Genomic DNA, 27066 nt, shown 5'->3' with positions numbered 1-27066 from the left:
CCTATTTGGATAACGATGAGTAAGAATAGCCTACAATCCTTCAGTTGGTCAAAATCAAACAAAAATACATTCAACAAACATTAAAAATATTTCATAAAGTTTGAACTCTGAAACTTACAAATCGCGTGCGCCTCACAGGTATGGCACAATAATAACCATGACCAGAGCAACAAACAATGTACATAACATATATAAGCCTCGCTCACTTTTACACATGAATGTTCCCAGCAGTCACAACCAAACTGAGCACCTTCAAATTTGGGGAAGCAGAAAAGGGAGGCAAAGAATGCAAAGTGTCAAGAAATATATTTAAAGAGAGAAAAAAGAAAAGCATGTAAACGGAGCAGCTATGCTTCAAAGAGAATTAACAAATGAAATCATCGTAGAAGCTTGTCAGCACACTTCCGCCATCAATTCACCTCTGCCATTTTCTCTCTGGAAGAAAAAAAATCAAGTGGTAAGTAGAACAGCTTAAAAAGCAGATTTTTTTTTCTCTTCTCTTCATGACAAAAATCTATGTTCTCCACAAATAAGGGCGGACACTGGACACCCAGTATGTTAAGCTCAATAACCAGGATTATTCTGACTTGCTATAAGAAGGTGAGGCAAAGAAAGCACAAGGGATCAGAGACAGCCATACATTACAAATATCTTAGAGGTAGAGCAGCAGTGATATATTCACAAGGATGCTGGCCTAAGAAGTTAAAACAACTTTGTTTCATTAATATGGAAATTATGCTTAAAATCTCCCTAACCATATGCCTCCAGTAGCAGTTGGGCCTCAAAATGTGGTGGCATTTCCAACATTACTTTTAAAAAGAAACTGATAAAAAAAGTCTCTCACATTCTAGTTCACCCGCCGCAAGCAATCTAATGGTCAGAAACACAAATTTAGGTAATATAAATATTAACTTTTGACAAACCAAATCCCAGACATAATCTGTAAACATAGGCTGGATTCTGCACAGCCCTGATTGATCGAAGCTTGTCCCCCCCTCCCACACACAAAAAAAAAGTTATCCATTACTAGCATGTCAAACAGCCCTAACAATGCAATAGACAGCCAAGATAACGGCTTATCAATTAATCATAATTTTACTAGCAACAACCATTACAGGTACAAAACTAAATTGATAGAAAACCCAATTGTAGAGGCTTTTAAAATCAATGAAGACAAAAATGATGATCCATTCACAATAACAAGAAGATTCAAGCTTCAAAATCCTAGCAAAAGAAGTTACTTATACTCTAAAATTTACCTTGAGGAGGGTTTACATTGTTGCCTTTGGCAGTCTGCTGTGCCTTAGATGTTGATCGCTGGATACGTGGAGATCCTTGTCTACCAGCGGCACCAGGCAAGGAAAGCCTCTTCTTAACTTCAACGTCCCGTTCATTCACATCTGGGCTTGATCTTGGCGAGTTATTTGCATTAATCTTGGCCTTAGCAGATTCTGTAGCTTGCATGAAATGGGGAACAGAATTGTTGTTAGTATTATTATCTCTAGGTTCTTGATCAATGTGATCAGGCTTTACTGAGCCAAAGGAAGTGCGTCTCTTTCCATTCTGCTGATCTTTAGGTAGTTGCTCCCTACTGCCTCTTGATCCCGAATCTTGATTTGGAGTTGCAGGAGATTTGTTACTTAAGGGTAGGCTCCGACGTTTAATGCCAGCTCTATTCTTGTTGATTTTGCTCTCTTTAGGTTGCACAGACACTTGACTTGAAGGGGTTCCTTGTGATTCAGGAACAGTCAAATGGCTTCTAGGTGATGCTTCTGGAGATGATCTTAAATCTTGCAGACCAGTCTCTTCTGGTTCTCTCTGCAGATCAGATGCATCTTTCTCAATATTACTAATAGCAGGCTCTCCAGAGTCCACAGCCACCAAAGAGTGACCCAAATTGCCACTAATGTCATCAACAACCTCCGACTGATCCAAAACAGAAGTAGCTACATTAGAAGCTGGGATGGAAGATGAAACATTGGCCTCATCATCACGGTTTATTGTGTTCTCAAGATTACCAATCCCTTCCACCAAATCTTTGGCATCTCGTTCATTTTCCATTACACCAGGCTCTGATATGTCAGGTGAATCAAGAGTTGAAGAAATGGAGAGTTCAGTGCCACAATCAGAACCAGCAAGCCTAGAAAGATAAAGAGCAGGATTTTCAAATGCAAACTCTTTTGATTTATATGCACTGTCATTGCCAACAGAAGAGGTGTCTCCTTGTGATTCAACTACTGAATCTTGGTAGGACAAATTGTTTGTCCTGCCTGGATTTGCTATTGAACTCAGCTCTTCAAATTTTGACTGTGCAGCAATAAATGCAGGATTACTGACCTTTTTTGATCCATTCACAGTTTTCTTTCCTTCAGACTCTAGTTTGTCTGAAGAAAATCTTTTCACGGATCGTTTGTTCTGCTCACTGTCAATTTCGGGCTTCTGATAAAAAGAAGTATGCTCTGGTGGTGGGGTAATTTCAGGCTCCCCATGAAGAGAAGTATGTTCTGATGATGGGGCAATTTCAGGTCCCTTGTGAAGAGAGTAAAGCTCTGGTGCGGCACTTGCATCTGATGCTGAATTGTCATTTTGAAAGGAATTGGTATCAGCTAAGGTAACTTTGGCATCATATGAAGTCTTTTCTTCAGCAGGAACCTGTTCCAAGTCATCTTTTACAATAGATGGTGCGGAGCAGCTTGCTTGAAACTCAAAGTTATTAGCGTCATAAGTAATTGACTTTTCTTCATCCTCAGATGGCAGAGATGAATCTTCAACAGTGGGTATTGAGTCAGTGGCTGAGGGAAAGGGTTCAGATGGAATACCAGTTTCAAATTGAAACACAGGGGCGCTATCCTTGCTTTCCTTTGACTGTTCTGTTAGAGAACTAGTTTCATTTTCATTGCAATCTGCAATATCTTTTGATGATATGGACATCCACCTTTCCAACCATTTCCAAGCAGAATCGGCTTTAGAAGGATCACACTTGACATGGATAGGTTTGTTCTTTGGTGTTGATTCCAACAGCTTGAATGTAAAAAGAAAAAAAAAGGATGGGAAGAGATCTAGTGAGATAATAAACAAATATAGGAACTGCGAAGTGGTGAACAAACATATCCATCTTCAGCATACCTGACTTGCAAACCTATTGCTAAGGAGCTTCTCAATGGAAGTGTAATTCACATTTGATTTGGTCATCAGATTTTCTTTTCCCTAAACAAAGGTAAAAAAAAATGGTCATACTTAGAGCAAGGTTTCCAGCATATCAATTAATGATACTACAGATCATATGATACTCTTCCAAATTACAATATAAAAAATAAAAAATTCAACTATTAAACAATGAAACAAAGATCCTATGTTCCAGATTTCCAGTAATCGTATTGAATGCTTAAAGTATTACGGAGGGAAAATTCTATGGGCTAAACATGTGCCAAGTTGAAGCAAATTAAACAAGTAACAACTGGGCAATAATCATCAAACTTATTACACTGAGGACAAATCAATTGCCAATCACTAATTTCAAGTTTGAAATAACAATACCAAAATTTCGGAGGCATCCTTTTTGTCATCCTTGTGATTTAAATGATTTTCCAGATGTGACTGCTGAGCACGACGAGTTCGCACAAGGACCTGCATTTTGATTATGGATTGAACACAACGCAGGGTTCCCAGAGCATGGCTCCGGACCAAGTGCCCACGAATGGCAGCTTGCAACTTCACTACTTTCTTACGCTGTAGCAGTTCCCTCTGAGCCTGAAGGCAACGAGACCAATACACAGAAAAGGAAGTTAAAACTGTTCCTTCTTTCAATGTTCTGGATTAGCAAAATTTCCAAAGGTAAACATACCAATAACCCCCTAATAGCTGTCTGGATGACGATGACATCAGACTCTGTTGGATTCACATCCACCTTCCTCTCAGTTTCAATTACATTCGTTTCCGCTACTTGTGAGTTTTCAAAGGAGCATAACTGGGGCTTCTCATCAGAGCAATTCGTTGTGTAAACCTTCTCAACAACATTAGGTTCAGAAAGTGGTTGAAAATTAAAATTAGTACATTCTGCACTTTCTTTATTTGTCGAAGATGGAGCCTCTGCTATCACTGTATTGCTAAGCACACGATGCCTTGCAGATTTTTTGCGGAAACTCCAACCACGTTTATCATTAGACTCCTTGATCTGGAATAATATTTTAAAAAAATGTGTGAAAAACAAACGTGGAGCCACGCATGTAACAATAGCAAGAATACATAACCTCAGTTTCTTCTTACTGCTAGCAAGAAAGTAGAAAGAAGAAATGCTCAATATAAATATATTTCTACCAAACATCCTCCACAAGAGTATTTATGGGAATTTATAGTTTTCCAGCATGAATTACATGCAAGAAGCCAGGAACGTGATTCCGTTCCTAGCTTCATTGAACTCAAATGGTACTTCCTACATTTAGTACTAAAACATATTCAGTACGACGAGGATGTTTACATCCCACCCTTCGGGTTTCAAATAGTGCAATATAAATCCTACTTATAGAGTGGGATTGCTGATTATTGGTAAGCTAGAATAAGCATTTTCTAATACATGTTTATTTAAAACTACAAACTATTTCCCATATTCCTTGTCCAAAACATATGGCCAAAATGGATGGTTATTTCAGTCACAACAGAACCATGATGTTTGAAATGCAGTCAAATATTAACTGTACTAACTTAACAAAAGTAAATTCTGGTGGTATTCAAAAGTTTTTTATGGTACTCCTTTTAATTTCAGCTTTCAAATAGTTTTAGTACGGAACTTAGAACTGGAAACAACAGTAAATTACAAAGAATATTTTTGCTCTAAGCAAGTTAAAATATGTATATTTTTATTTTTTCCTGTAATTTATCTAAAACTACATTGACGCTGCGTCTAAAATGTAAGATTGAAATGGAATGATGCTTCAATCATGAAAGATCCATCTTGTTCAGATGCAGAACTCTTGCAATTTTGCAAAAGAAAAGTCAGCTCGTGAAACACCCTTTTACAGTGTTTTCTTCAAATCCAGCTTTTAATCAGTTATACAGTCGAATTGAAAAAACGAAAACAAAGAGAAATACAGACAATTTTTCCACATGCCAGATATCATTAGTCACAAAAGACGACAGGAGACATATATTCAATTAACTAAATTCATAAAAACATTCCTAAATGAATTTTGTTTCAATGATCTTACGATTAATGCATTATGCATCTAAGACCTTCTGCACTCTTATTGATAATGCCAACAGCCAAAGGTCTTCGTATGAATCTTTCACCGACTCAAAGAAATTTACTAGAAAGCAATGTGCAGCTATTTGAAGTTACATGTGCAATGCATACACTTCATCCAGAGAAAACACAATGAACCAAGAAGCACAGATCTAAAAATAACGTCGATAGTAACTCGACATCAAAAACGCAAAATGTCACAATCCTAACGAAGTTGCCAGACGCCGGATTTAAAAAATCAGCTAACGCATACAGTTTGTGGATCGTTCCCATGCATTGGCAATGCAAACAAAAAATTTCCACATTAAGGAAAACAAAGTGAGCACAATAATTGCAATATAATGAAGAGAGAACACGTGCAGCTCCGTGAACATCCAACCGTAATCATGAAACTGAGAATGACGAGGGAGGGAGAAACGAAAAAAGGAAAGTAAATGATGGAAAAAGCGCATCAGACTACATTGTAGAGGCTTTTAATAAGCTATCGAAAAAGGAAAAGAAAAAAAGAAGGGAAGGAGTGAAGGAAATGGAAGGCGAAGGTAGTGATTGACGAATGGCGGATGCAGAAGAGAGCCCTAGCACGTGAATTGGAGAAGAAGAAGAAGAAGAAGAAGAAGAAGAAGAGAAAGAAGGTGGGATCAAACATGCAGAGAGAAGAGAGTTAGAGTGGTTAAGCTGAATTGAGGAAGCAATTACCTCGGCGACTTGGTGGTAGTCGTCTTTATCGGCCGCATCGCCACCGCAAGTGATTAGCTTGAAGCAGGAGGTAGATTTGCCCATGGCTCAGTCTGGGAAAGGAACAAAACAAGAGAAGCTTTGTGTTGCGGTTGGTTACCGTATTGGAAAATGGAAATAGAAAGAGAGAAAGGTAATAAGCTTAAAATATACGGACCTCAACCCCCTCCTTAAATCTGCCTTATGTTTTTGCCTTGGAGTCCGCGTTCCGTTTCTTTCTTTGCATCACTTCATCTCATCTCCCTTCTCATTCACCTACCCAAATAAAATGGATCACTCTCTATTTTTTTTTATTTTCTTTTACTTTTTATGGTGTCACAAATTTTTTATTTTAATACAATATATATATATATATATATATATATTATTTACAATTTAACTTTTTTAACGTATCTTATCTATCTATCTATACACTCCTCCGTTTGAAATGTGAAGAAAGACGATTTTGCCTTTTGTCGCAGTTGATTAGGATTAGGATATATAGGACCATTACCACTACCATTAAGATCCAGCGTGCTGTGGTCCCTTTACCTTCTACTCAAGTCATTTTTTCATTCTTTTTGGATTTTCCTATTTTCTCTTTTAAGTAAATACAGATTCTTACCATTGATTTTTTTTTCTTTTTCGCGTGGAATAAGAGCTTTTAATGGAATCCATTCCTCCTGAATTTCTTCATGGTTTCACGCTAAAGCACTTAATTTATTCTTTAAGCTAATTTTAGAATTAAGTTTGGAATTTTGACTGTTTTTTGCAGTGTAAGTTAGTTTGGTTAATGCATAGACTAAGCGATCATAAGTTTGACTAAAAATTACAACGGGAGTTGCATCCGCTACGAAATATTCCTCATAAAAAAAAATGAATTATAGTTTCTATATTTTTTTTTCACATTTAGTTTAATCAGTCATTGTGTTTTGAGCGTTTCTCATTAAAAAATTGTTTTGCAGAAAAAATAAACAAGAATAAAAAAAAGCCTACATTTTAAATTCTTAAACGAAAGAGGAATATGCTGTCGTTTGTTACAGTGCATGCTTATAAAAGTATTCTTTTAATTTAAATCTGTTGTTATTATAATCATTATTTAGTTAAGAGATCATGATGTGTTTTACTTTATATGCACGTAACTTAATCGACATAGACTTGTCTAGAATTTAACTTCTAGGTTTTCATAACTCGAGTTTCACACTCGGTATCGTTTTTCTCAACCTTTACTATGCTTCTGTGTATATAAATCGAAGTTTGATATTTGAAGAAGAGCTCAGTTAGAATCTAGGGATAAAAAAAATAAATACCGTTGTAGTTAATAGAATTATTCTTTTTTCTTTGCCACAATTTTGTATTGGTTAAAAATCATTTAAACTTATACATTTTGTAGGTCTCGTATCTTATTACCGAATATTTTCAAAAATTTATATTTATAATAGTTAACCAACAATATTTTTAAATATAGCATCAAATAATCATGAGCATGAATATACCATACTCCATTGTGTTTTATTAAAAAGTTGGCATGCCTCTTCACAAATCCGAAGGTATTGATGAGAATCATGATTTGGCTCCTACCTATTAGAAAGTTTCAGCACTCATATCTAATCAAGAGGTGTATAAACCAACCATTGCTTGTGGCAAGTGGGTCCACGAAGCCTTAGTTAATTTCATTTGTCTCTGGTTTCCAAAGAAATATGACACTATAATTGTTTTTTTCCTGATAGGAATCAGATCATCATCTAATCAGGAAGATATTATGAATATTGTTGATTAAATCATTAAAAAAAAATATTATCAACGGTTAAAATTCGTTAATAATAATAAAATTCATCGTTAAATCAATATTATTAATGAATTATTGATGATAAAAAATCTGTCGATAATTTTAGGGTTTTTTTGTGAACGAAATTTTATATAAAGGAAAAATCAATATACATATATTTTAGCTCAATTTATGGTGTGTAATGTAAAGTATCTATGTAAGTCAAAAAACAATTTTCACAATATAAAATTTAGAGATTTAGTTTAATATAATTTGAGAATGCATGCTGCTGACTTATTACATATTGGAATATGACGTATAATAATTATGTAGAGATTTATCCTCAGGGTGGTTGGTATCTCAAAATCATAAATCTTCTCATAATTAGTTGCAAGGAACGTTCTATTATATTTTTTATGTTTTTTTTTTAGAAATTATGAGTTGTTTATTAATTGAATGGTGTTATTTGTGGTTAATATCTATTTATGTAAAAAATCAAATCATAAATATCTATTTAACCTATTAATGATATACATCTTTAATGTACTGTCGGCATGTTCAACTTTATATATAGGTTTCACTACCCTTTATCTATCTTACTACTTCTTTTTTACCCAAAAATAAAATAAAAATGAGAACGCATAATTCTAAGGCTTTCTTATAGCAAATATAGAACAATAAAAGATATACGTACCAGTTGATAATTTTTTCAGGTATGAAATGATGGTAAAAAGACTAATACTAAATAAATCATGTAAACTGTTATATTAACATTAATTTATTATGATTGTAAATCATATAGACTTAGGTTTATCCTTAATGTATCCGTTACATTCGATTTCAATTGAAGTCAGTTTAACAAATTTTGAAATTATATACCACAAAGCACTTACGTCATTCTTACTCTACATAAAAGAGTCAAGATTCTTTAAAATAATAGCACAAAATTCTCCGTGTAAAGTGGTTAAAACTGATTATTGGGTTTAACCACCTTAATCTGTGTATTAAACTCTACTGAATCTCACATATTGTCTGAATTAACTAGAACGTGTTTGGGAGTTAGATAGATTCATCCACTTGGTTTTAAAATTAGTAGAATTTAAAAAAAAATTAGAAAAATTCTAACGATAACATATTTTTTACTAATTTTTAAACTTCTAAATGATATAACAAATTTTCTAAACAAAAATATAATTCTTAAAAATATAAAAAAAAAATTAATGTGTTATTTTTTTTGTTCATCAATATTAAATGACATTGAAATTAATTTTGATAAAATAAACGTATAACAATTTTGCCACTTTTAATATCAATTTTATCTTAATCAATAAATCCAAAACATTGAAAAAGACGAACACTCAAAAAGAGTGGAAGAGTTAAATTTTGATAAAAAAAATTCATAAATAATAATTCATTTATTACGTTGTGTATTTATTTTTATCTAAAATTAAATTTAGTGAGTCCTTTAAATTAGTCTCACCTAAATGATTTAGCGAATATTCTTAATTTGTAAGGAAAGTGACAAGTCTTGAAGTTTTGATCCACTTTTACAAGTCTGCCAAGTGGATTAAATTTAATCCACACTCTTTGAACTTAAAACTTAACATTTTTTTTTTACGTAAACATGTACAAGTTTTTTTATTTTTTGATAAACTGTGAAGAGTAACGGGTTAACTCATCTCACTAATTTAGTTTTTATTTTAAAATTGTCAACTCAATATCGACACATTGAACTCAAATAATAATGAATCTATATTGTTTACATTTTTTTTAGGTAATTCAATAAAAAATTGTTCAGTATAATTTTATAATCACTTTTGAGACTATTTAACTTATGTTATATAAATAACTATCGACAGTATATACATAAGAAAATTGTTATCATGGTTAAGGATTAATAATATTTTATTTTTTAAATTATGTTTGAGAATCGAAAATATATATATATATATATATATATATATATTATTGTCAAAAGTTATATAGTCAAAATATTATGGTTCAAATTAAAAAAGAAAAATTGCATATAGAATTTATTTGTGGAGACAAAACATCACATGGCATTAAGATTCTATATTTGCATCTATGGACATTCGACTATAACGTAATAAAGAAGCGAGAAGCTCATTGATCACTATTTTGTCTTGGCTTGCCACGTGGCTTGACTTTTTTATACGTAGAGGAGCACATGGGTGTTGTGCCATACAATACAACACAAGTCATTAATAATAAAAAGCATTATCATATTCCACCTTAACATGGACAACCTTCGACTCATTATCACGTCCATCTTTTTTTTTTAAGCTAGATCTTCTACACCTTGCTATTTATCACCAATAACTTTTATGGTAAAACTACAATTATTTCTTTAATCGGAACTTCAAAAGTTATATTTAATGATATATAAACACATCTTAAATAAAACATCAAAAGTATTTATATAAAATAACTTTATAACATAAGTCTAATTTTATCAAGAATAAGTCAAACTCAAAATATAGGATCTTTAACATATTTCCTAACATTGAGGTATATATATTTTTTAAATGTGTGACTAAATACTAATAGTGGTATGACAATAAATGATATAATAAAAATTCGACAAATAATCAATTTTTTAACTTGGGTAGCACAATAAATTTAACAAATAATAAATTTTGTTATGATAAACTTAGACTCATAATTTTAATACAATATTAAGAAATGAACTTTATACTTATAAAATGAGATTTACACTATTAAGATACTAGATTTACACTATTGACATACTATGAATTTATCTTATTTTTAATATATAATGATCTTCAACATAATATACATTATGAAAACACCTAATACACTTATTTAATAATTTCATAAAATATTTACCTGCATCGTTACATATTAATGATATTTAAATCATTGACGAGATAATTAAATATGTATTAAAAATAATATAAAAATATATAATCAATACCCTTGATGTAAAACATTGATAAAAACATAAAATACGTTCTTTGGACATTCATTACTTCTATTATCCTATATATGAATTAAATATAAATTATTTTTCTTCCTAAGGATGAAAAATGCTTTTTTAAGATTTGTTCTTTCTATGTTTTTATTGAGATGATTACAACCTTCGTATTTATTTAATTTTCTTTTTTATATCATTTTTATAGGTACTTAAGTAAGGCTAAGTGAGATAGATTAGACTCACTCTAAAAATGTTTAGGATGTACAACTCATATCATTAATTTTTAGCTATTTTAACGCAGATCTTAAATTTGGTTAAAGATAATCTCCAAGAGAGATATAACCATCTCGATTCTATCTTATACAATTTTCACATTGTATAATTTAAATGCTTACATAAAAATGTACTTTACAATATCTATGCGTGCATATATGTAATACAAAATAATACAAAATTCATCTTAATAATTTGCAGAAACAATAACTATAATATAATATAATATATATATATATATATATATATATATTATATAAATTAGTTCGAGACTCTTTTAGATGTTGTCAAATTACACACAAACTTTCTATTAATTTCGAAAACATTAGTACAGAAGATAATTATTTAAACAAAATAGGAATTTAAATTTAATTTTGATGAAACATTGTAATTTAGACAATGATCTATCTGAATAAAAGACCCTTTTTGATTAAAAACAAAAAAAACATTAGTCCACCCACCCCAACCTTATGTGTTAAATTATTTATTAAATTATTTATGATCACCCACTCATGTCCCTCATTCATTCAACTCCTCTACTTTTATTCCCCACACTTCCCAACCGTAACCTACCCTCACACATCTTGCAACACTTTTCTACCAAATTTTGGCTTATAAAATATTTTAGACCAATAACTATTTTTCTTATATAAAACCATCATTTTTTACTAGTCACTGTAATTTTTAATTATTGCAATCTTTATAAAAGCGTCTTGTTTTGAACGAAATCAAATGGGTCTATTCTCCTCTTATTGATCATTGGTTGATGAATAATAATTAAAATTATTATTTTTCTTAACAAATAGACTCTTTAACTTATTGTGACACTTTCTAACTTCCAAGAAATAGACCCTTCATCTCTTAAAAATAAAGACTTCCATCTTACATTAGTTAATTTAAAAACCATCAAATATAATGAATTAAATTTCCCCATAAATCCAATTAATTTTATTAAAACATGTCCCCATCTTATCAATCGCCATGGACATTTATTCTAATTGATACTTAGACGAAAGTTAAAACAATTATTAAAGACTCACTCGACTAGTTTCGTTAACTGTTTATTAGAGCGGTTTGTGATAAATGTAATTTCAAAACACTTGATTTGAAAAATAAAGTTAAATATACAAACTATTTGTCTTAGTTGATATGTTATCGTCAACAGTAGTTGACCAACTTTGTAGCCTATTTTTATATATACAAAAAAATCAAGTTAATTAGCTTCAGTAAAAAATCAGTTTTTTATTTTTTTATTTTTTACTAGAATATACTGTTTTAAAATTTATAGAAAAATAGGTTTTGCATTATTTCTAAATATTAAAACTCGAAATCAAATGTAATTTAAATATCTTTTCTTTTTCCTATTTTCTGAGATTTTTTAAAGGATAAAATGACATAATTCTACACTTTAAAACAGATAATACCTCAAAAATACATTTATTAGTTTTACAATATTAGCGGACGAATTTTTGTGTATTATTATTTCCTTCAAAACCATTCACAGTGATAATAACATGTTTGGTGTCCGATCCTTTCATTTGTATGTGACTTGGCGAATTTCCATTGGCAACGTTCAAAATTATATTTGAAACAAGAACCATATTTTTGACAAAAGACACGGAAAAACAAGGACTAGTATTTTATTCGTTAGCAATTTCACTTTTCAAATCTTGCTCTTCACTTGTCAAATCACAAATAATTGATCACCAAATACAAGTATAAACTGAGACAAACAGGTTTAGTATAAACAAGGATTTTGAATTCAAGTTCGTTACATTGCACTTGCGTTGAAAATTGAATCATAGAGTATGTTATCCATAATAACTTTACCTAACTTAACTTGAAATAGCTAATTATTTAAAATCAGTGATCTTAAAGCAAAAAAACACCATGATTATTCAATCATACAGTGATTAAAAAACATGTATTTACCCACTACCTATAACTCTCGATGGCACGTACGTACGTTGTGTTGTGTTGTGTCGTGCCCATACTTGCGTGAACATCATATCAAATCAAAGATAGAAAAAATGATTAGGTATTGGATATATGGGACAAGTTTGGTCCACAAGTTTTTACCGCACAAAATTGCTTTATCTCATGTTTTGGTGCATAAACAGTGTGAGAATGGTAAATTATTTGGTTAATTAGTTGGTCTGATAGATAAGGTTGATCCATAATTTTTGGTAGGATTATGATGTGAGTGGAAGCAGAGTGTTCCAATCATGAGAGAGGGACGTAACGTTAGTTAGATTGTGAGTAAAATAGGACTGGAGAATGAAAGAAAAAGTGATGAATGAAAATTGTTTGAATTTTTTTTTTCAGTTTTTGAATTTTATTATTTTTCTGTCAGAAATTTCAAAATACAATTATAAATATTGATTTGATGTTTTAAAATATATTAAAATATTTTTGAGGGATAGACTTTCTTAATAATGATTAATATATTTAAATTGTTTAAATTATTTGAAATATTCTAATTTAAATGTATTAATATTATTATATCAAAAAATTTATATAAGCGGGCATAAACGTTAACAAAATTTAAGAAAAAGTTTTAATTAGAATTGTTAATAAGTGAATTTTAAATTTATAAGATGAAGTTTGTATCTATTTATATAATATCAATTAGGAGAATATTAACTGGTATTTGGTGTCTTTAAAACACTACTTAAGAGATAATTAATACGTATTGATTTTATTATTTTTACATTAAAAGCTAAAATAACTAAGTATATTAATTAAAATGATATAAATACATATAACAGATTTTATAAAAGTAAAAACACCTTTTAAATTTTTAGACAATAACTTTCTAAAACAAAATAAAATTTTTAAAATTTTAAAAGTCTTTACTCAAAAGCCAAAAAAAAATATATCTACTACATTTCACTTTTGTAAATTTTTTAGACGTTTAATACTATTTTTTTTTTATTTTTCTGTTAATTTAAACGTATGTTTAATTATATTTGATTTTAACAACATTAAAATTAATTATTTTATTATTTTTAAATTTTAACTAGTGAACATTAAATAATATTAAATACATATATACAATATTTATACACATTTTTGTTTTTTAAATAACATACGGTTATATTAAATTTTATTTAATATCATACTTAATTATATATTTTTTTAAAATTTAATAGATATTAATCATCTATGACAGTGATTAGCCAGACCTATAAATTAAACTGGTAGTGAAATAAGGAAAGTAGAGTGAGGCAATGAATGGTGGTGCCCACTGTCACATGGGATCCAACAAAGCCAACCATACATTGTTGTTTCGTCAAATACTTCGTCCATTATATAAAAGCTTGTGTGCATGTGCATGCCCTCTTCTCGTTTAAAGCTTATCCCCCTGACATACTTCACATGCTACCTTCCTCTCTCTCACTCTTCCAAACTAATCATTAACCCTTCACTAAACACACCAACACTTGGACCAATCTTCCACTCTCACACCCCAAATGCATCCAAAATCACTTCTGGGCCTTTCTTCAAACCACAATTTTCACGTTGTCATTATAAAACAACTGAACTTCACCATGTTGAAGTATATATCAACCTTATAACACTAAACAAAAAAAAAACTACAATAACAAACCGAACATTGAACTTAGCACCTATGTATGATGACTTAGATCATTATTTACTTCTCTTAAACAACACGCAGACAACAGTGTTAACTACTCCCTTTCAGTCAAATCTACTCATCTTTATATGTTCCTCAATCAAATATTATGATTTGGATGCTTTATAGTAAAGCTACCTAAACTGCACAAACATTGAGGATGAGGCTACAACAATATACTTAACATACTCCTCCACTCAAATTCTCCTACAATCTCCACCTTAATAATAAAATTTAGGAATTACAAAGCTTCAATAATTACGAAAGACGAATATAGAAACAAAATTTAGGAATATGAACTGTTTCTGCATTATTCGTTTTGTCCAAAGAAGTTGCAGAACACCGTGGATTACTCGAAGGGAAGTTGATTGACTTAATCGATTCTAGATCTACTTTTCACAATATTTGATTCCTTTTCATTGCAATTAAATTTTATTTTAATCACATATTATTTGATATTTATTTTATTAACAAATTATTAAAGATTTTTTTCTGACCCTCAGAAGTTTCTTAGCAGTTTGATACACTTCCCTTTGGACACGAATCTTCACTCACTCGTGGACAACCAAAAATGACACAAACTAATAACTTGTATTTTTGATCTAATCACGCAAATTGTTAAAACTAACATTCTTTTAAAATTAAATGATTCGATGTTCTTTGCTCTTATAGAAAATTTGTCTAAAACACTTCAGGTAGTAGAAGGCAGTAAAAACTATTCTTCGACCTTGAGTTAATATTCTTAACTAAGACAATAAAAACTTACAACAAGAAAACCTGCTAATTGTTTTTACATTAATTTTCTTAAATCGAACATAAAACACAACAGTTTTCCAAAAACGTAAAACATTAATATCTTTTGATTATGATTTTTGGAGCTGTTAATTAACTGAGACGCCCATAACCGTTGAGCCAAAACTCACTTCGGATATAAAACAAAATAAACACTTAATCCACCTCAAAGTCAGCAGAAATCATACACACACGCACACACGTATTATTTAAGCAATAAAAGCATCACCTTGAAAAAAATTATAATAACAAGCGGGCAATTCTTGCCTTTGGGTTCCAAAACAGTCGGAAAATTCCAGTGTTTCTAAAAATTTTGCATAGTTAGCGGTATTAAATTTGAGTAGTACTGAAACACTAGGTATAATCACCGGCCAATGAACTACACGCTACATTTCTCTAGTGGTTACATAGAGAACAAAATTTCCAACCAAAAACCTAAGTTATGACTTACGGGGCCTTCCTCTCTTACCAGATTTCACCGGAGGGGATTTAGAACTGTTCTTATTAGCTGAAGTGCCACCGCGTCCTCGGCCACCACCTTTTCCTTTTGCAGCCGAGCCCTTTCCCTTGGCACTGGACGTTTTGGATGCCTTACCTCGGCCTTTGCCAGAACTACGCGACCTTTTCACCTCAGCTTCGCCATTAGTTTCATCATCCTCGCTATCATAACTTTCCTCAGCATCCTCTTCCTCTTCATCTTCTGACTCCGATGAATCTTTCGACTTTTTCCTCTTCTTCGAATTCTCAGCTGCCTTGGCACCCTTTTTTGCTGCCTGCTTGGGAGGTGGAGTCGGTTTTACAGCCTCATTATCTGCAGTCAAAGCACAATGAATTCAGCACCAGTTCAGATTCCAACCAGATTGTTAGAAGTCTTCTTTTTGAACAGATTTGACAGATTCCCACCACCCTTAAGTCAGTCATAAAATAAAACATGCCGAGGTATTTTGCATTTTGTACAGATTGAATTTTAGACCTAACACTAATTTCAATTATAGCAAAGTAGCATACCTTCACCAACAGCTTTCCCATCATATATATCAAGCTGCAGAAAAAGGAGATGTTAGACGTTGTATACATCGTAAAGTAAGATAAAGTAAACTACACACCGTAAGAACATAAAATAAACTACATCCGACATGTGATGACGAGGATATGCCAGGGAGAACATTTTAGAGATATAAATGCAAGATTGATGTAAATTTACTGCATGATAATAACAACCGATAACAGACTAAACTCATGGCCTCCTAAATCTATTCATAGTGCTCAACAAATAGACAAAATGCTAACAGAAAAAAAAAACCTTGTTACAAAGAATGTACTGGTTTCTGTATTGAACAGATAAATAGCTTCGAAAAACGCTCACTACGATACTATTATGTCTGCCATAGGCAGCCAAAATACAATAGAAGACCTTGTTCGATTCTTTGAGAACTTAATAGAATAAACTTGAGCGCTAATGAACTCCTAAGAAAATAGCATGCAAGATTTAAGAGTTACCTGGTCAAGTCGATCAGCAACATTTGCTCTATCAACAATAACCATGGAATGCCCCATACCACAAGCAACACTGTTAGAAAATAAGAAAACATTAGATCATTTCGTATTTGGTTGATATAGATAGCAGTCTTAGTCTTACTTGAATAAAAAGATAACGCATTGAAAACCAACTTGTTTAAAATATAATATTGCATCAAAGAATATGATACCAAAATCAATTAAAACCAAAATTTGGCTACCAAAAAATCAATTGAAACAAAAGAAAATCAATTAAAATTCAGAGTCAAAAATAGAATCAGAACATCCACAAAAGAGGAAGGTATGATAAAATAGAACAAAATGGAATGCTCACTACTTACCTTATTACATGCATACCCTCAAGTATATCCACCTTCTTGGGTACAGCTGAAGACCTAAAGTAAAAGTACAAACAGGATTACAAAATTAAGGCAACAAAAATAATTAGAGATTACTCCCCACAGCAATATCAGCCCAGAATGAGTTGCATAAACATACTTCTGTCCACTAGGTCCATATCCCAGCTCGCCATTCTGAGCATGTCCCCAACTTATGCAAGAGGAATCAGCCCCAACAAAATGATGCATATTGCCTGAATCCATGCATCGTATATTCCACCCACTATTTATCAAAGAAAACATGGAATTATTAATCAACATCAAGTTGGGAAAGAAAACTCATTAAGAAAAATAACATACACCAAGCATTATTATCCAAACCATGGAATATACTACAACCTTAAATCCATTAGAGGTTTTGGATACATCCAGTCGTCACCAGTGTTCTTTAATTTTCCCCACATGTACAACTGCCCTCCACCTGAAACAAAATAAGAACGAGGTGAAACTGAAAGCCAAAGCTATTATGTGTAAAGTACTCATCCCTAGTCGGTAATACCAGTAGAATAAATTGATTTAACCATTGCTAATATTGACATGAGACTTTTTTCATTCCCTTATGTAATGAATTGTAATTAAGTACGCATGAGAAGACCATAGAGGTTGGACTCAAACCATTAACTAACCACTAAACAACAATTTAAAACAAATATTAAGTATCAATAGAAGAACATATTCATATTTATGTCTGCAACGCATACCTGCCGTACATGAAGAATTAACAGAACCAGCAGAAATAATGGCATCAGGCGGTAAAAGATTTCTGTTTTGGAAAACTTCAACACGGCGTGGGGCCCACTCATCCTTCTGCTCTCTATGTCCTAGCCTACACAACCCACACGGTTTTATGAAATTTTGAGCACAAGGGACAAAATATTAAAAACCGATTCAAACAAGAATATCTCATTTGCAGTTTATCGCGAGTTCAAAACATTGCCAACCCAATCTCAAACCAAGCACAGACCTTCCGTAACCACCGAAACCCCACCTGCACAAACAAATAATAATTATAACTTTAAATGAAAGGAACCAAAACATTGAAGTAGGGAACTCTAGGATTACTCACGTGTAGACATAGCCATTCTTATCCACCGCCACTAAATATCCAAAACAAAGAATCATTAAAGGAAAAGTAGTAAATAAGAGCATATAACCAAGATCAAGAAAGGAATAACAAGCACCTGTATGATTTGTTCCACATGCCACTTTCACAACAGTTTCCCCAGCAAGAGCAGCAATTGCTCGAGGGCGTGGCTGGGGTTCATAAACCAACCTCACAGAGCTGTCTTTGGAATTATACTACAGATATATGCAAAATTAACTAGAATAAGCATGGGAATGAAAAAAAGTACTTCATTACAAAATAAAAAACCATGGAGAATAACAACTTTTTATTTAGTCATATTATAAAAAAGAAAATTAAGTTGTTCTTGAAGAAAAATAATGACCCATTATTACATAAAAATTGTGATACAATGCTCATAATTGACGTAGACATGTAAGATGATCAGGCAAAACACCAGCCATAGAAGGCAACTAGAGAATAAGTGACATTTCACAAGACAGATGAACTTAGTAAATGTCTGATTCAAAAACATAATTACTTATTTAGTTTCAGTCCTCTCAATCCATTATTTTATAATAATTCTCTTGTAATGCTTCTGAGTCTGCAATGCAACAACAAAAATTATTAAGCATTCCTACCCTTATTTAAGGAAATCAAGTAAATAGCACAGGAGAAAGTACCTATTAAAGATTATTCAACCAATAGCAGGACAAATCAAGGACTTAAATCCATAAAATACAGAAAAACAGTAGACCGCATAAATATCTAGTCTGCTGAAAGTTGAAATATGGAATCCAGTATTATTCTGAAACTTGCATGTACTTACTTAAACCGAGTATGCTGAAATAATTATTTGAAGAAAACATAAACAAAATTGATGCAGTAAATCCAAGGGAAAGATGTCAGCACTAAAAAATCTGTGTTAAAACATATGCCTGCCATAGCAAGAGGGAAATACAAATCAAAATTCAATCATTGTAATTGTAAGAATTGCTAAACCCAGGCAACCATTACAAGCTCTGGTACCTAAATGGCCCCAAGCACACGGGATCAACTGGCCTTTAAATCTGAAGATAACAGATCATATACAACCACTAGAATACAGCTTCCTGCGTCCCATGGGTTTAAATTAAGATAAGGACACACATCTTGGGACAACAAAGATCATGAAAACATCATCCTTGAGAATACCTCATTATCTGTACCATGCCCAAGCTGTCCATACTGTGGAAGCCCTGCAGTTCTGGGAATTAAAGAAAAAAAAAATTGAAAATCACCAACAATTGCATCCCATGAAAGAATAGAATATCCATGCCCGGGAACAGAAATCACAAAAACAGAATGCAATCTTAATTTTGAAAACATACAGTATAGAAGCTCCTTCAACAGAAGATAACCACACAGTGAAGTCACCACCACACGCAGTATGTTTTACTTCAGACACAAGACAGCGAACAGGTGATGACTCAATTTCTGTACAAGACACATGAAAGAAAATGAATTTGTTATTTTCAACAAGATAAAGCAATCCTTACTGCTGAAAACAAAAGTACAACTGGAAGATCAAGAACGTTGTACATCAGCTATTAATCACATTTTGTTGGAGAACAATATATACCAGCGAGTTGTAACAAGAATTACCAACAGAATCCCAATAACTAATAACAATGCAATCATTATTCTAGACAAATTTTATAATGGAAGACTGAAAATAATTATTAGTCTAGATCAATGGTAAGGGTGAAAAGAAGTAGACTCTTAATAAGAATGATAAGGGATTTCTTTGTTTGGGCTTTTATAAATAAGTTGGGATGGAACAAAATTGGATGGACTTCATTCCACTCTGTAACCCATTCTGTTCGAGTCTGAACTGTGAAGAGGAGAAACCAATTTATATCTACTATCATAACTACAAAATTATTGTCTTTCTTTAAGCTCTTTCTCCTTATTGCTTGTGGATTTGCCATTGTTTTCCTCTTCCATGTTCCAGAACCAGTATCTACTTGCACCAACCATGTCAAACCACCCTGTTTTCAAGTAATGAAGAAACCACCGTGTTTTTGGTCTACAAGTGTATGATTTTGGTACAGAAGTTACAGCACTGCACTTCATCCTTCCCCATGCTTCAATTTGCTATTTTGTTACTGTCTTCTAAGCACTTTGAAGTTTGCATTTGGTGTTCTCAAATTGTGAAATGGATGTTCATTTGAAAAAATATATGCATTATTTTTCCTGAATTAGGGATAAAATACTTCACAAAAAGAATAATAATCGGAAAAGAATTAAGATAGTATTAGAAAAATAAGATTTCTGTAATAAGGACAAATTGGAACAATACATTTTCATTCTACTCACTTCCACCAGAACTTCCATTCCATCATTGGATACCCAAATATTGAAAAGCTTTACTATATTTCCACTCATAAAAATCAGAACGATGCCAAGAAAGAACGTGGAGCAGGCTAACATTCAAGCAAACAATGGGTGTAATTTAAAATACATTAGCAAAAACTGCATAATTTTACAGATAACTAAAAAAACATACCATTTCTTACAGAACCCGAACCTAGCTGTCCATGCTTGTTCCATCCAAAGGCCAGGGAATTTCCATCCTCCGTAACAACCACTGTATGGCTCCTCCCTGATCCAGCTTTGACAATTTTGTACCTTCAATGACAGAACAAAATACAGATCAATACAAAATTAAACCTTAGAGTAGGGCTTATAGATAAACAGATGTTAAACTTAACGATCGTATTAAAGTTAGAGAAATAATAGAGAGAGTGCCTTTTTTCCATTAGACAATCACAGAACAGACAACCACCCAAAAGCAAAAACAATTATGGTTCTTCCTAAAAGTGTGTCAAGGCTCTTAGGCAACACTAAAAAAGTAAAACTATATTCATAATAACCAAATGGAAAATTCCGGAAAAAACAAATCAACATTAATCACACCAAATCATTCACTCACTTAGAAAGTTCAGACACAACGGTTGGTCTATCACGTTGAATCGTATCTCCATGCCCCAGTTGCCCTTTCTGCACACCAAATCTCACAAATTAGACGCAAAAACTTCAATAACTAAAACACCTAAGTGTGGGCGCATAAACTTCATAAATATACCTCATTCCGTCCCCAAGTGTAGCATCGTCCTTCGACGTCCAATGCAACGCAATGACAAGAGACTGCACTCTCACCAACGATAACACATTTTAAAACAATAACTCATAACACGGCAGGGCAGAATAAGTTCTAAAAAAGTGAATGCCAAATAAAAAAACAAACGAGCATGTTCACGTTACCGCAACCGGACGCGACGTAACGAATATCAACACCGACAAGAGGACGGAGGCGCGAGGGAGAGACAAGGTTGCCGTCGACGGCGCCCTTGCGCCGGCCAATGATATCCCAACACGTGGCACCGCAGAACAAGAGCTCTCCCCCTTTGACCTCCTCCCTCTCTTCCTCCACCTTCTTCTCCGCTTCAGATGCAGACATTTCCCGTTCACTCCGGCTAGAGCAACGGTCGAAAGTTTTCGAAAAAGCGGAAAAAAAAATAAAAAAAAAATGAAAAATGACAGATCTAACGGCTAGTATTCAAAATCAATGGAAACGAAGCGCGGGAAATGGCGGGAAAATATTAGGAGCGAGGGAGACGGTAAGGGGAGAACTGGGTTTGCGCAGTGACAGTGGGGTGAAGAAGAAGAAAATGAAACCCTAATTGAATTTTACCGACTCAGTGTGTGCGCGAGTGCTCTCAAATATAAAAAAAGATAATAAAGAGTGGATTGTCCTTGGGTTTTCGAGAGTAGCAACAACCCAACTTTTGATTATTCCTCTAAATTATTATTATTATTAACCACTTAACATCTAATAAATGAAAACAAACTCCGAGTGGATAAAATTATTATTATAAATTAAACAAATCATTATTTTTTATTTATTAATATTTTGATTGTCTGTCAAATTATATTTTGGCTCTGCTCTGTCGCTGTCTGCAGATTTTCTTTTTCTTTTGCTACTTTTATCGTCGGAATTTGTCCCTCTCTCTTTCTTTAGTTACTCTTTATACATTTTTTAGACTTTATTATTCTTTTATTATTCTTTAAGCTCTGATTGATCTTGCAGGTAGCGTAAACCTTACACTCTGTTAAATTATTTATTTTATTTTGAATTCATTATTAACTATTAATGGAAAATCAAGTAGCTTGTCACGCGCACAGTTAATGCTTCCTTCGTGTTGGTATATACAGAGATACTCATACTAGATCCACGCAACACACCCCTACTTCTTTATTTCTTCTGTAAGACCTGTTTTCCATTTCTTTTTAGTCATTTTTTTTTGTATTTTTTTAATAAATGGATTAAAAGATACTCTATTCTTTTTGTGAAAGAAGATGACTCGTTAATGAGAACAAAAAAATTAAGATGAGAAATTTTAATAATTATTGTTGTGTTAGGTTCATTCCCGATTTAGTTATTAGGTTAAGTGTAGAAATTTAAGTTAGCAAAATTTGAGAATATAAAAAAAGATTTAGCTATTAGGTTAACGAAGGAGAAACATTTAATATAACAGCTAATAAAGAGTTTTTTAAATATGAAACCTGAGAGGAATTCGGAAAGTCAAGAGACCATGAATGGAAAATTATAAAAAGACTTGAAAAGTAGAGAAATTGACTAAAGGGTCTCATTATATATGTATATGAAAACAAATGCATTTTCGTTATTTTGATATCTCCATAATATTATATTTCTTTCTTTTTTCTCATCGTCTTTCAATTCCTTCTTCCCTATCCTACACGGTATCAAACAGTGAAAAAAATAGTTTGTTGTCTTTTTTTTTTTTTTTTTCTGGTTTCCTTTATGTTCTCTTGTGATTTGTTTGTTGTAAACAATACTTGCATTTTTCAGTTCATTTCTCTCAAGACAAAAAATAAAATGTTTTTAATTTGATGCCAAGACAATCTGAACCAAGTGATGATTTTAAGGGAGACTCCCTCTTTTATTATTACTTATAATTTTAATATATACAATAGTTGTACATCAAATATAAGTATATATCTTTTAAAGCATCCATGCTAAATGTTGAAAATTTTGAATTTCAATAATAATATGATCAAATAGTTTTTTTTTATACATTATGGTAGCTTTTATGTCACAAGTATGATCTCATATAATTTTTTTTTCTTATAACTATTGAGAATAGTCAGAGTTTTACATTGGATATAATAGATAAAGTTAAATATTATATAAGAATAAAGACCCATAATATCATTTTTGGGTAAAAATAGTGTCAAATACCTTCTATGTGTAAAACCAATGTCATATAACCATATGCAGCCACAATCTCTCAATGACTATAATCATAACCACATAACCATAACCAAAGAGGGGTCACCAAAGTGATTGACCGCATAACCATAACTAAGAAGGGGTCACTCATACACCTAAAGGAAAATATATTCATATGAGAGGGAGAAAAAAACAAAAGAAGAGACTCACCATTGAGGGGAGATTGTTGAGAACAGTCAAAGTGTGAGTTAAAGTCTCATATTGAATAAAATAGACAAAGTTAAACACTATATAAGAATAAAGACCTATAACACCATTGCAAAGTGGTGTCAAATGTCTTATATGTGTAAGACTTATGCCATATATATAGAACCACAATCACCCATATGACATCAAACATAATCCATATATAACCAAAACATATATGAAAATATATAACTCAACGATAAGAAGATACAAATGAATATTGAGAATTTAGTAAATTTAAAGCTTTACAAGATTACATAATTCAATTACAAGATACTTACATTCAATTATTTAGTCATTGACCGAGTTTAACTAAGTAGTTTTAAATTTACATTTTTCTTTGTTAACGATGACACGGACAACAAAAGAACAAGTGAAACTGTTTTTTTATTTTTTTTTTCAATATACTTGAAAAAGAACAAAACATCATACTTGTTGGATACAATGTTACTATTTGTTTATTTTTTTGTGCTTTATGTACTTTCTAAAAATGCAGTTAGTTAATACCCTCCTCAAAATATAGATTCTATGATTACAAAAATTGGCATGATAATACAAATTATCCTGATTAATTGATAGCTTTCAAGTATCAGTCGTAGTAATGTATTTAATTTTCAATAATAGAATGAGAACATGTTTTTTTTTTTTCAAATATATATTTTACGTAACTTAAAACCTACATTAATAAAAAACTTAATGTCAAACTTATATAAGATCAGTGATTATTTAATAAAATCAAACTATAAACGGGATTCTACGAGGTAATAGATGACAAGCAACATTACATATAATGTTTATGAGATTGGGATTTGAGTACCGAGCATATATAATCTCAATGGGTTAAAAAAGACTTATAAATAAGAAAATACTAAGTGATTATTAAATCATGCTAATTTTCAAAATAAACGATCACAAAACCCAGAGGTAACAACTTGTTTTACAAAATTCAAACATACAAACATAAGGAGTAGAATATTTCTTATTTACATATGTTGAGAAAAAAAAACAGGGTCTACGAAATTGGTAGAGATTAACATTTACATGACAAACGATTAAAATAATCTCAGCATTTTAAAGAATTAATGGAAATATAAAATTACTAAAAAAACTAGGAATTGAAATTTAATAAAATATTTAGGTTTCTTATCGTTTAGTTTGTTCATGAGGAATTAATGTTTAGTTAATTTTATCTATAATGGTGTATGTGGTTGATGAACATTCAATTGTAAAAACTAAATTTTATATGCATACAAAATATAACTATCAACATAATAATTAAACAAATATTATAAAAAACATCTTATAAAACTTTGAGAAAACTAATGCTTGTGTGTGAATAATTATATTTATACATTGAAAACTTGTCATCAAAAAGAATTTAATATTGGAAGTTTTGATTCAACAACAACTTGAGAGAGTGAAGTACGGTGATTTTGTAGTGAAACATGCATATGTTTGATGGGTTACTAATATTGAAATGTAAAAATTATCTCGTAATTATGATAACAAATTTTTTACCTGTAAATAAAATGTTTTTGCATTTATACCTTAGTTTAGGTGACTTTCATGTCATTATTGTATTATTTAAATGATTTCATCTAACATTATTTCTATTTGAAATAGATTTTTGTATCTCTTTTGTATGCATAAGTTAAAATCACAATAGAGTGAGATAATGTGAAGAAAACAAATAAGAAAATTCCATAATGAAATTTTATGACTTGTGGATTATTGTATAGTAGTGCAGAATTTAAATCGTAAAATTTCACGTTTTTTCATAAACAAATATTAATTTTAATGTTACAAATGAAAATATAGACGTTGTTACACATGTATGTTTGTATTTTATATTTTTTATAGAAATTTGAGTTAAAATTAATAAAAAAGAATAATTAATTTTTAAAATAATTGTTAAATGTAAAACTAAAAAAATAAAATATATACTAAAATACTTTAAAATAACTGTTAAGACAAAAAAAAGTTTAGAATTATCGTTAAAGATAAATTATTTATAAAATAATTAATTTCTAAAATAATAACGAAATATTAACATAAAATGGGATATCTTTTTTGTTGTATATTGTTATAGAATAGACTTAGATTTAGAAGAACAATAAAAGCAAAAAAAAAAGAAGAGAAAAACAGTTATCAAATAGAAGTAACCACCCACGATTATTATCAATTTGTGGAACATCTGAACATACACAGGAGGGAAGCAAACACACATATCAATTATTTCTTTTTCTTACATTATTAATTTTGAGATTGATGTAATAATTTGGATTATAGTTTTTAACCTTGACAGTTCATGTTTAATTAATTTTAATTATTCCAATATTTTATTTATGGTCAGTGATGTTCATTTTATGAGTAGTTTCACGATTGAAAAGATGGAAGATTACTAACAAATATAAATAGAATATATTAGACTTTGAGCATATCTAACTAGTTTACAACTAAGACCAGAATTATCCTTCACGATTCTATTAAATTTCGTAAATAATTAGAGATTAAAATTCAATGAATATGTTTGTCTATGTAAGCAATTAGGAGTAAATAATCTCTTAATAAACTCAAGTGGATAATCATAATTTTCACATCAATTAAAAAGGTAGAAATCTATAGAAAAAGATATAAATAAATTCTCTAACATTTCTTATATCGATTACGTTTTTATTATCTTTCTATATTCATCCTTTTATCTAATTTCCAGTTGCTCAAAATTAAATATAGTTATTTTTACAAGATCCATAAATTACATAATGTATACTCGGGGAAAATATGATTATTGGTAAAAAGTGCTCATAAAAATCACAAGTACAAGCTCATTATTACTAACTCCACATGGTGACATAGAACACAACCCATATATGTAGAATTTTAACACAAAAATCTTAAATCAAGTGGAGTCGATTCACCCTATAATCTTGAAATTTCTTGAGAGCGCAAACCTTGATTTGGGTGTAATAAATCGTCACTGAGTCAATTCACCATACAATCTCAAATCTTGGTTTGGAAAGCGATCCTCTTTTTTATTGTACGTTTATTATTATACTCTCGTGGATGACACCCATTTATTGTGATTGATTATTTCAATGCTGGAATGTGAACTCTATGATTATGAATTTCCAAAACCAAAGATGGTGTTGGTTAAGAACGAGATAAT

At 31.3% G+C, this 27066-nt stretch overlaps 2 protein-coding genes across 2 annotated transcripts; both read right to left on the bottom strand.

Annotated features, from left to right (window-relative positions):
- Positions 1–44: 44 nt before the first annotated feature.
- IQD32 (IQ-domain 32) lies at positions 45–6110 on the bottom strand. The gene is made up of 6 exons (XM_028047167.1): positions 5936–6110; positions 3845–4174; positions 3538–3750; positions 3127–3207; positions 1260–3021; positions 45–435 (listed from the first exon to the last, which is right to left on the bottom strand). Exons 1-6 carry the CDS (start codon positions 6017–6019, stop codon positions 416–418), a joined length of 2490 nt encoding a protein of 829 aa, XP_027902968.1. The 5' UTR covers positions 6020–6110; the 3' UTR covers positions 45–415.
- A 9474-nt stretch (positions 6111–15584) lies between these two features.
- Positions 15585–22120, bottom strand: LOC114163831 (Regulator of chromosome condensation (RCC1) family protein). Its single transcript, XM_028048184.2, has 16 exons — positions 21665–22120; positions 21486–21547; positions 21333–21400; positions 20907–21028; positions 19729–19834; positions 19553–19604; positions 18477–18594; positions 18362–18392; positions 18260–18283; positions 17997–18121; positions 17635–17716; positions 17396–17518; positions 17239–17292; positions 16880–16949; positions 16388–16421; positions 15585–16190 (listed from the first exon to the last, which is right to left on the bottom strand). The coding sequence occupies exons 1-16, from the start codon at positions 21858–21860 to the stop codon at positions 15820–15822; spliced, it is 1638 nt and encodes a 545-aa protein (XP_027903985.1). The 5' UTR covers positions 21861–22120; the 3' UTR covers positions 15585–15819.
- Between the last annotated feature and the right edge of the window lie 4946 nt (positions 22121–27066).

The sequence above is a fragment of the Vigna unguiculata genome, chromosome 9, assembly GCF_037176805.1.
Source record: "Vigna unguiculata cultivar grain cowpea cultivar isolate G323 ecotype 2 chromosome 9, ASM3717680v1, whole genome shotgun sequence".
NCBI classification, from domain to species: domain Eukaryota; kingdom Viridiplantae; phylum Streptophyta; class Magnoliopsida; order Fabales; family Fabaceae; genus Vigna; species Vigna unguiculata.
The sequence above is the reverse complement of the archived record's forward strand: the minus strand, read 5'-3'. Positions and strand labels throughout refer to the sequence as shown.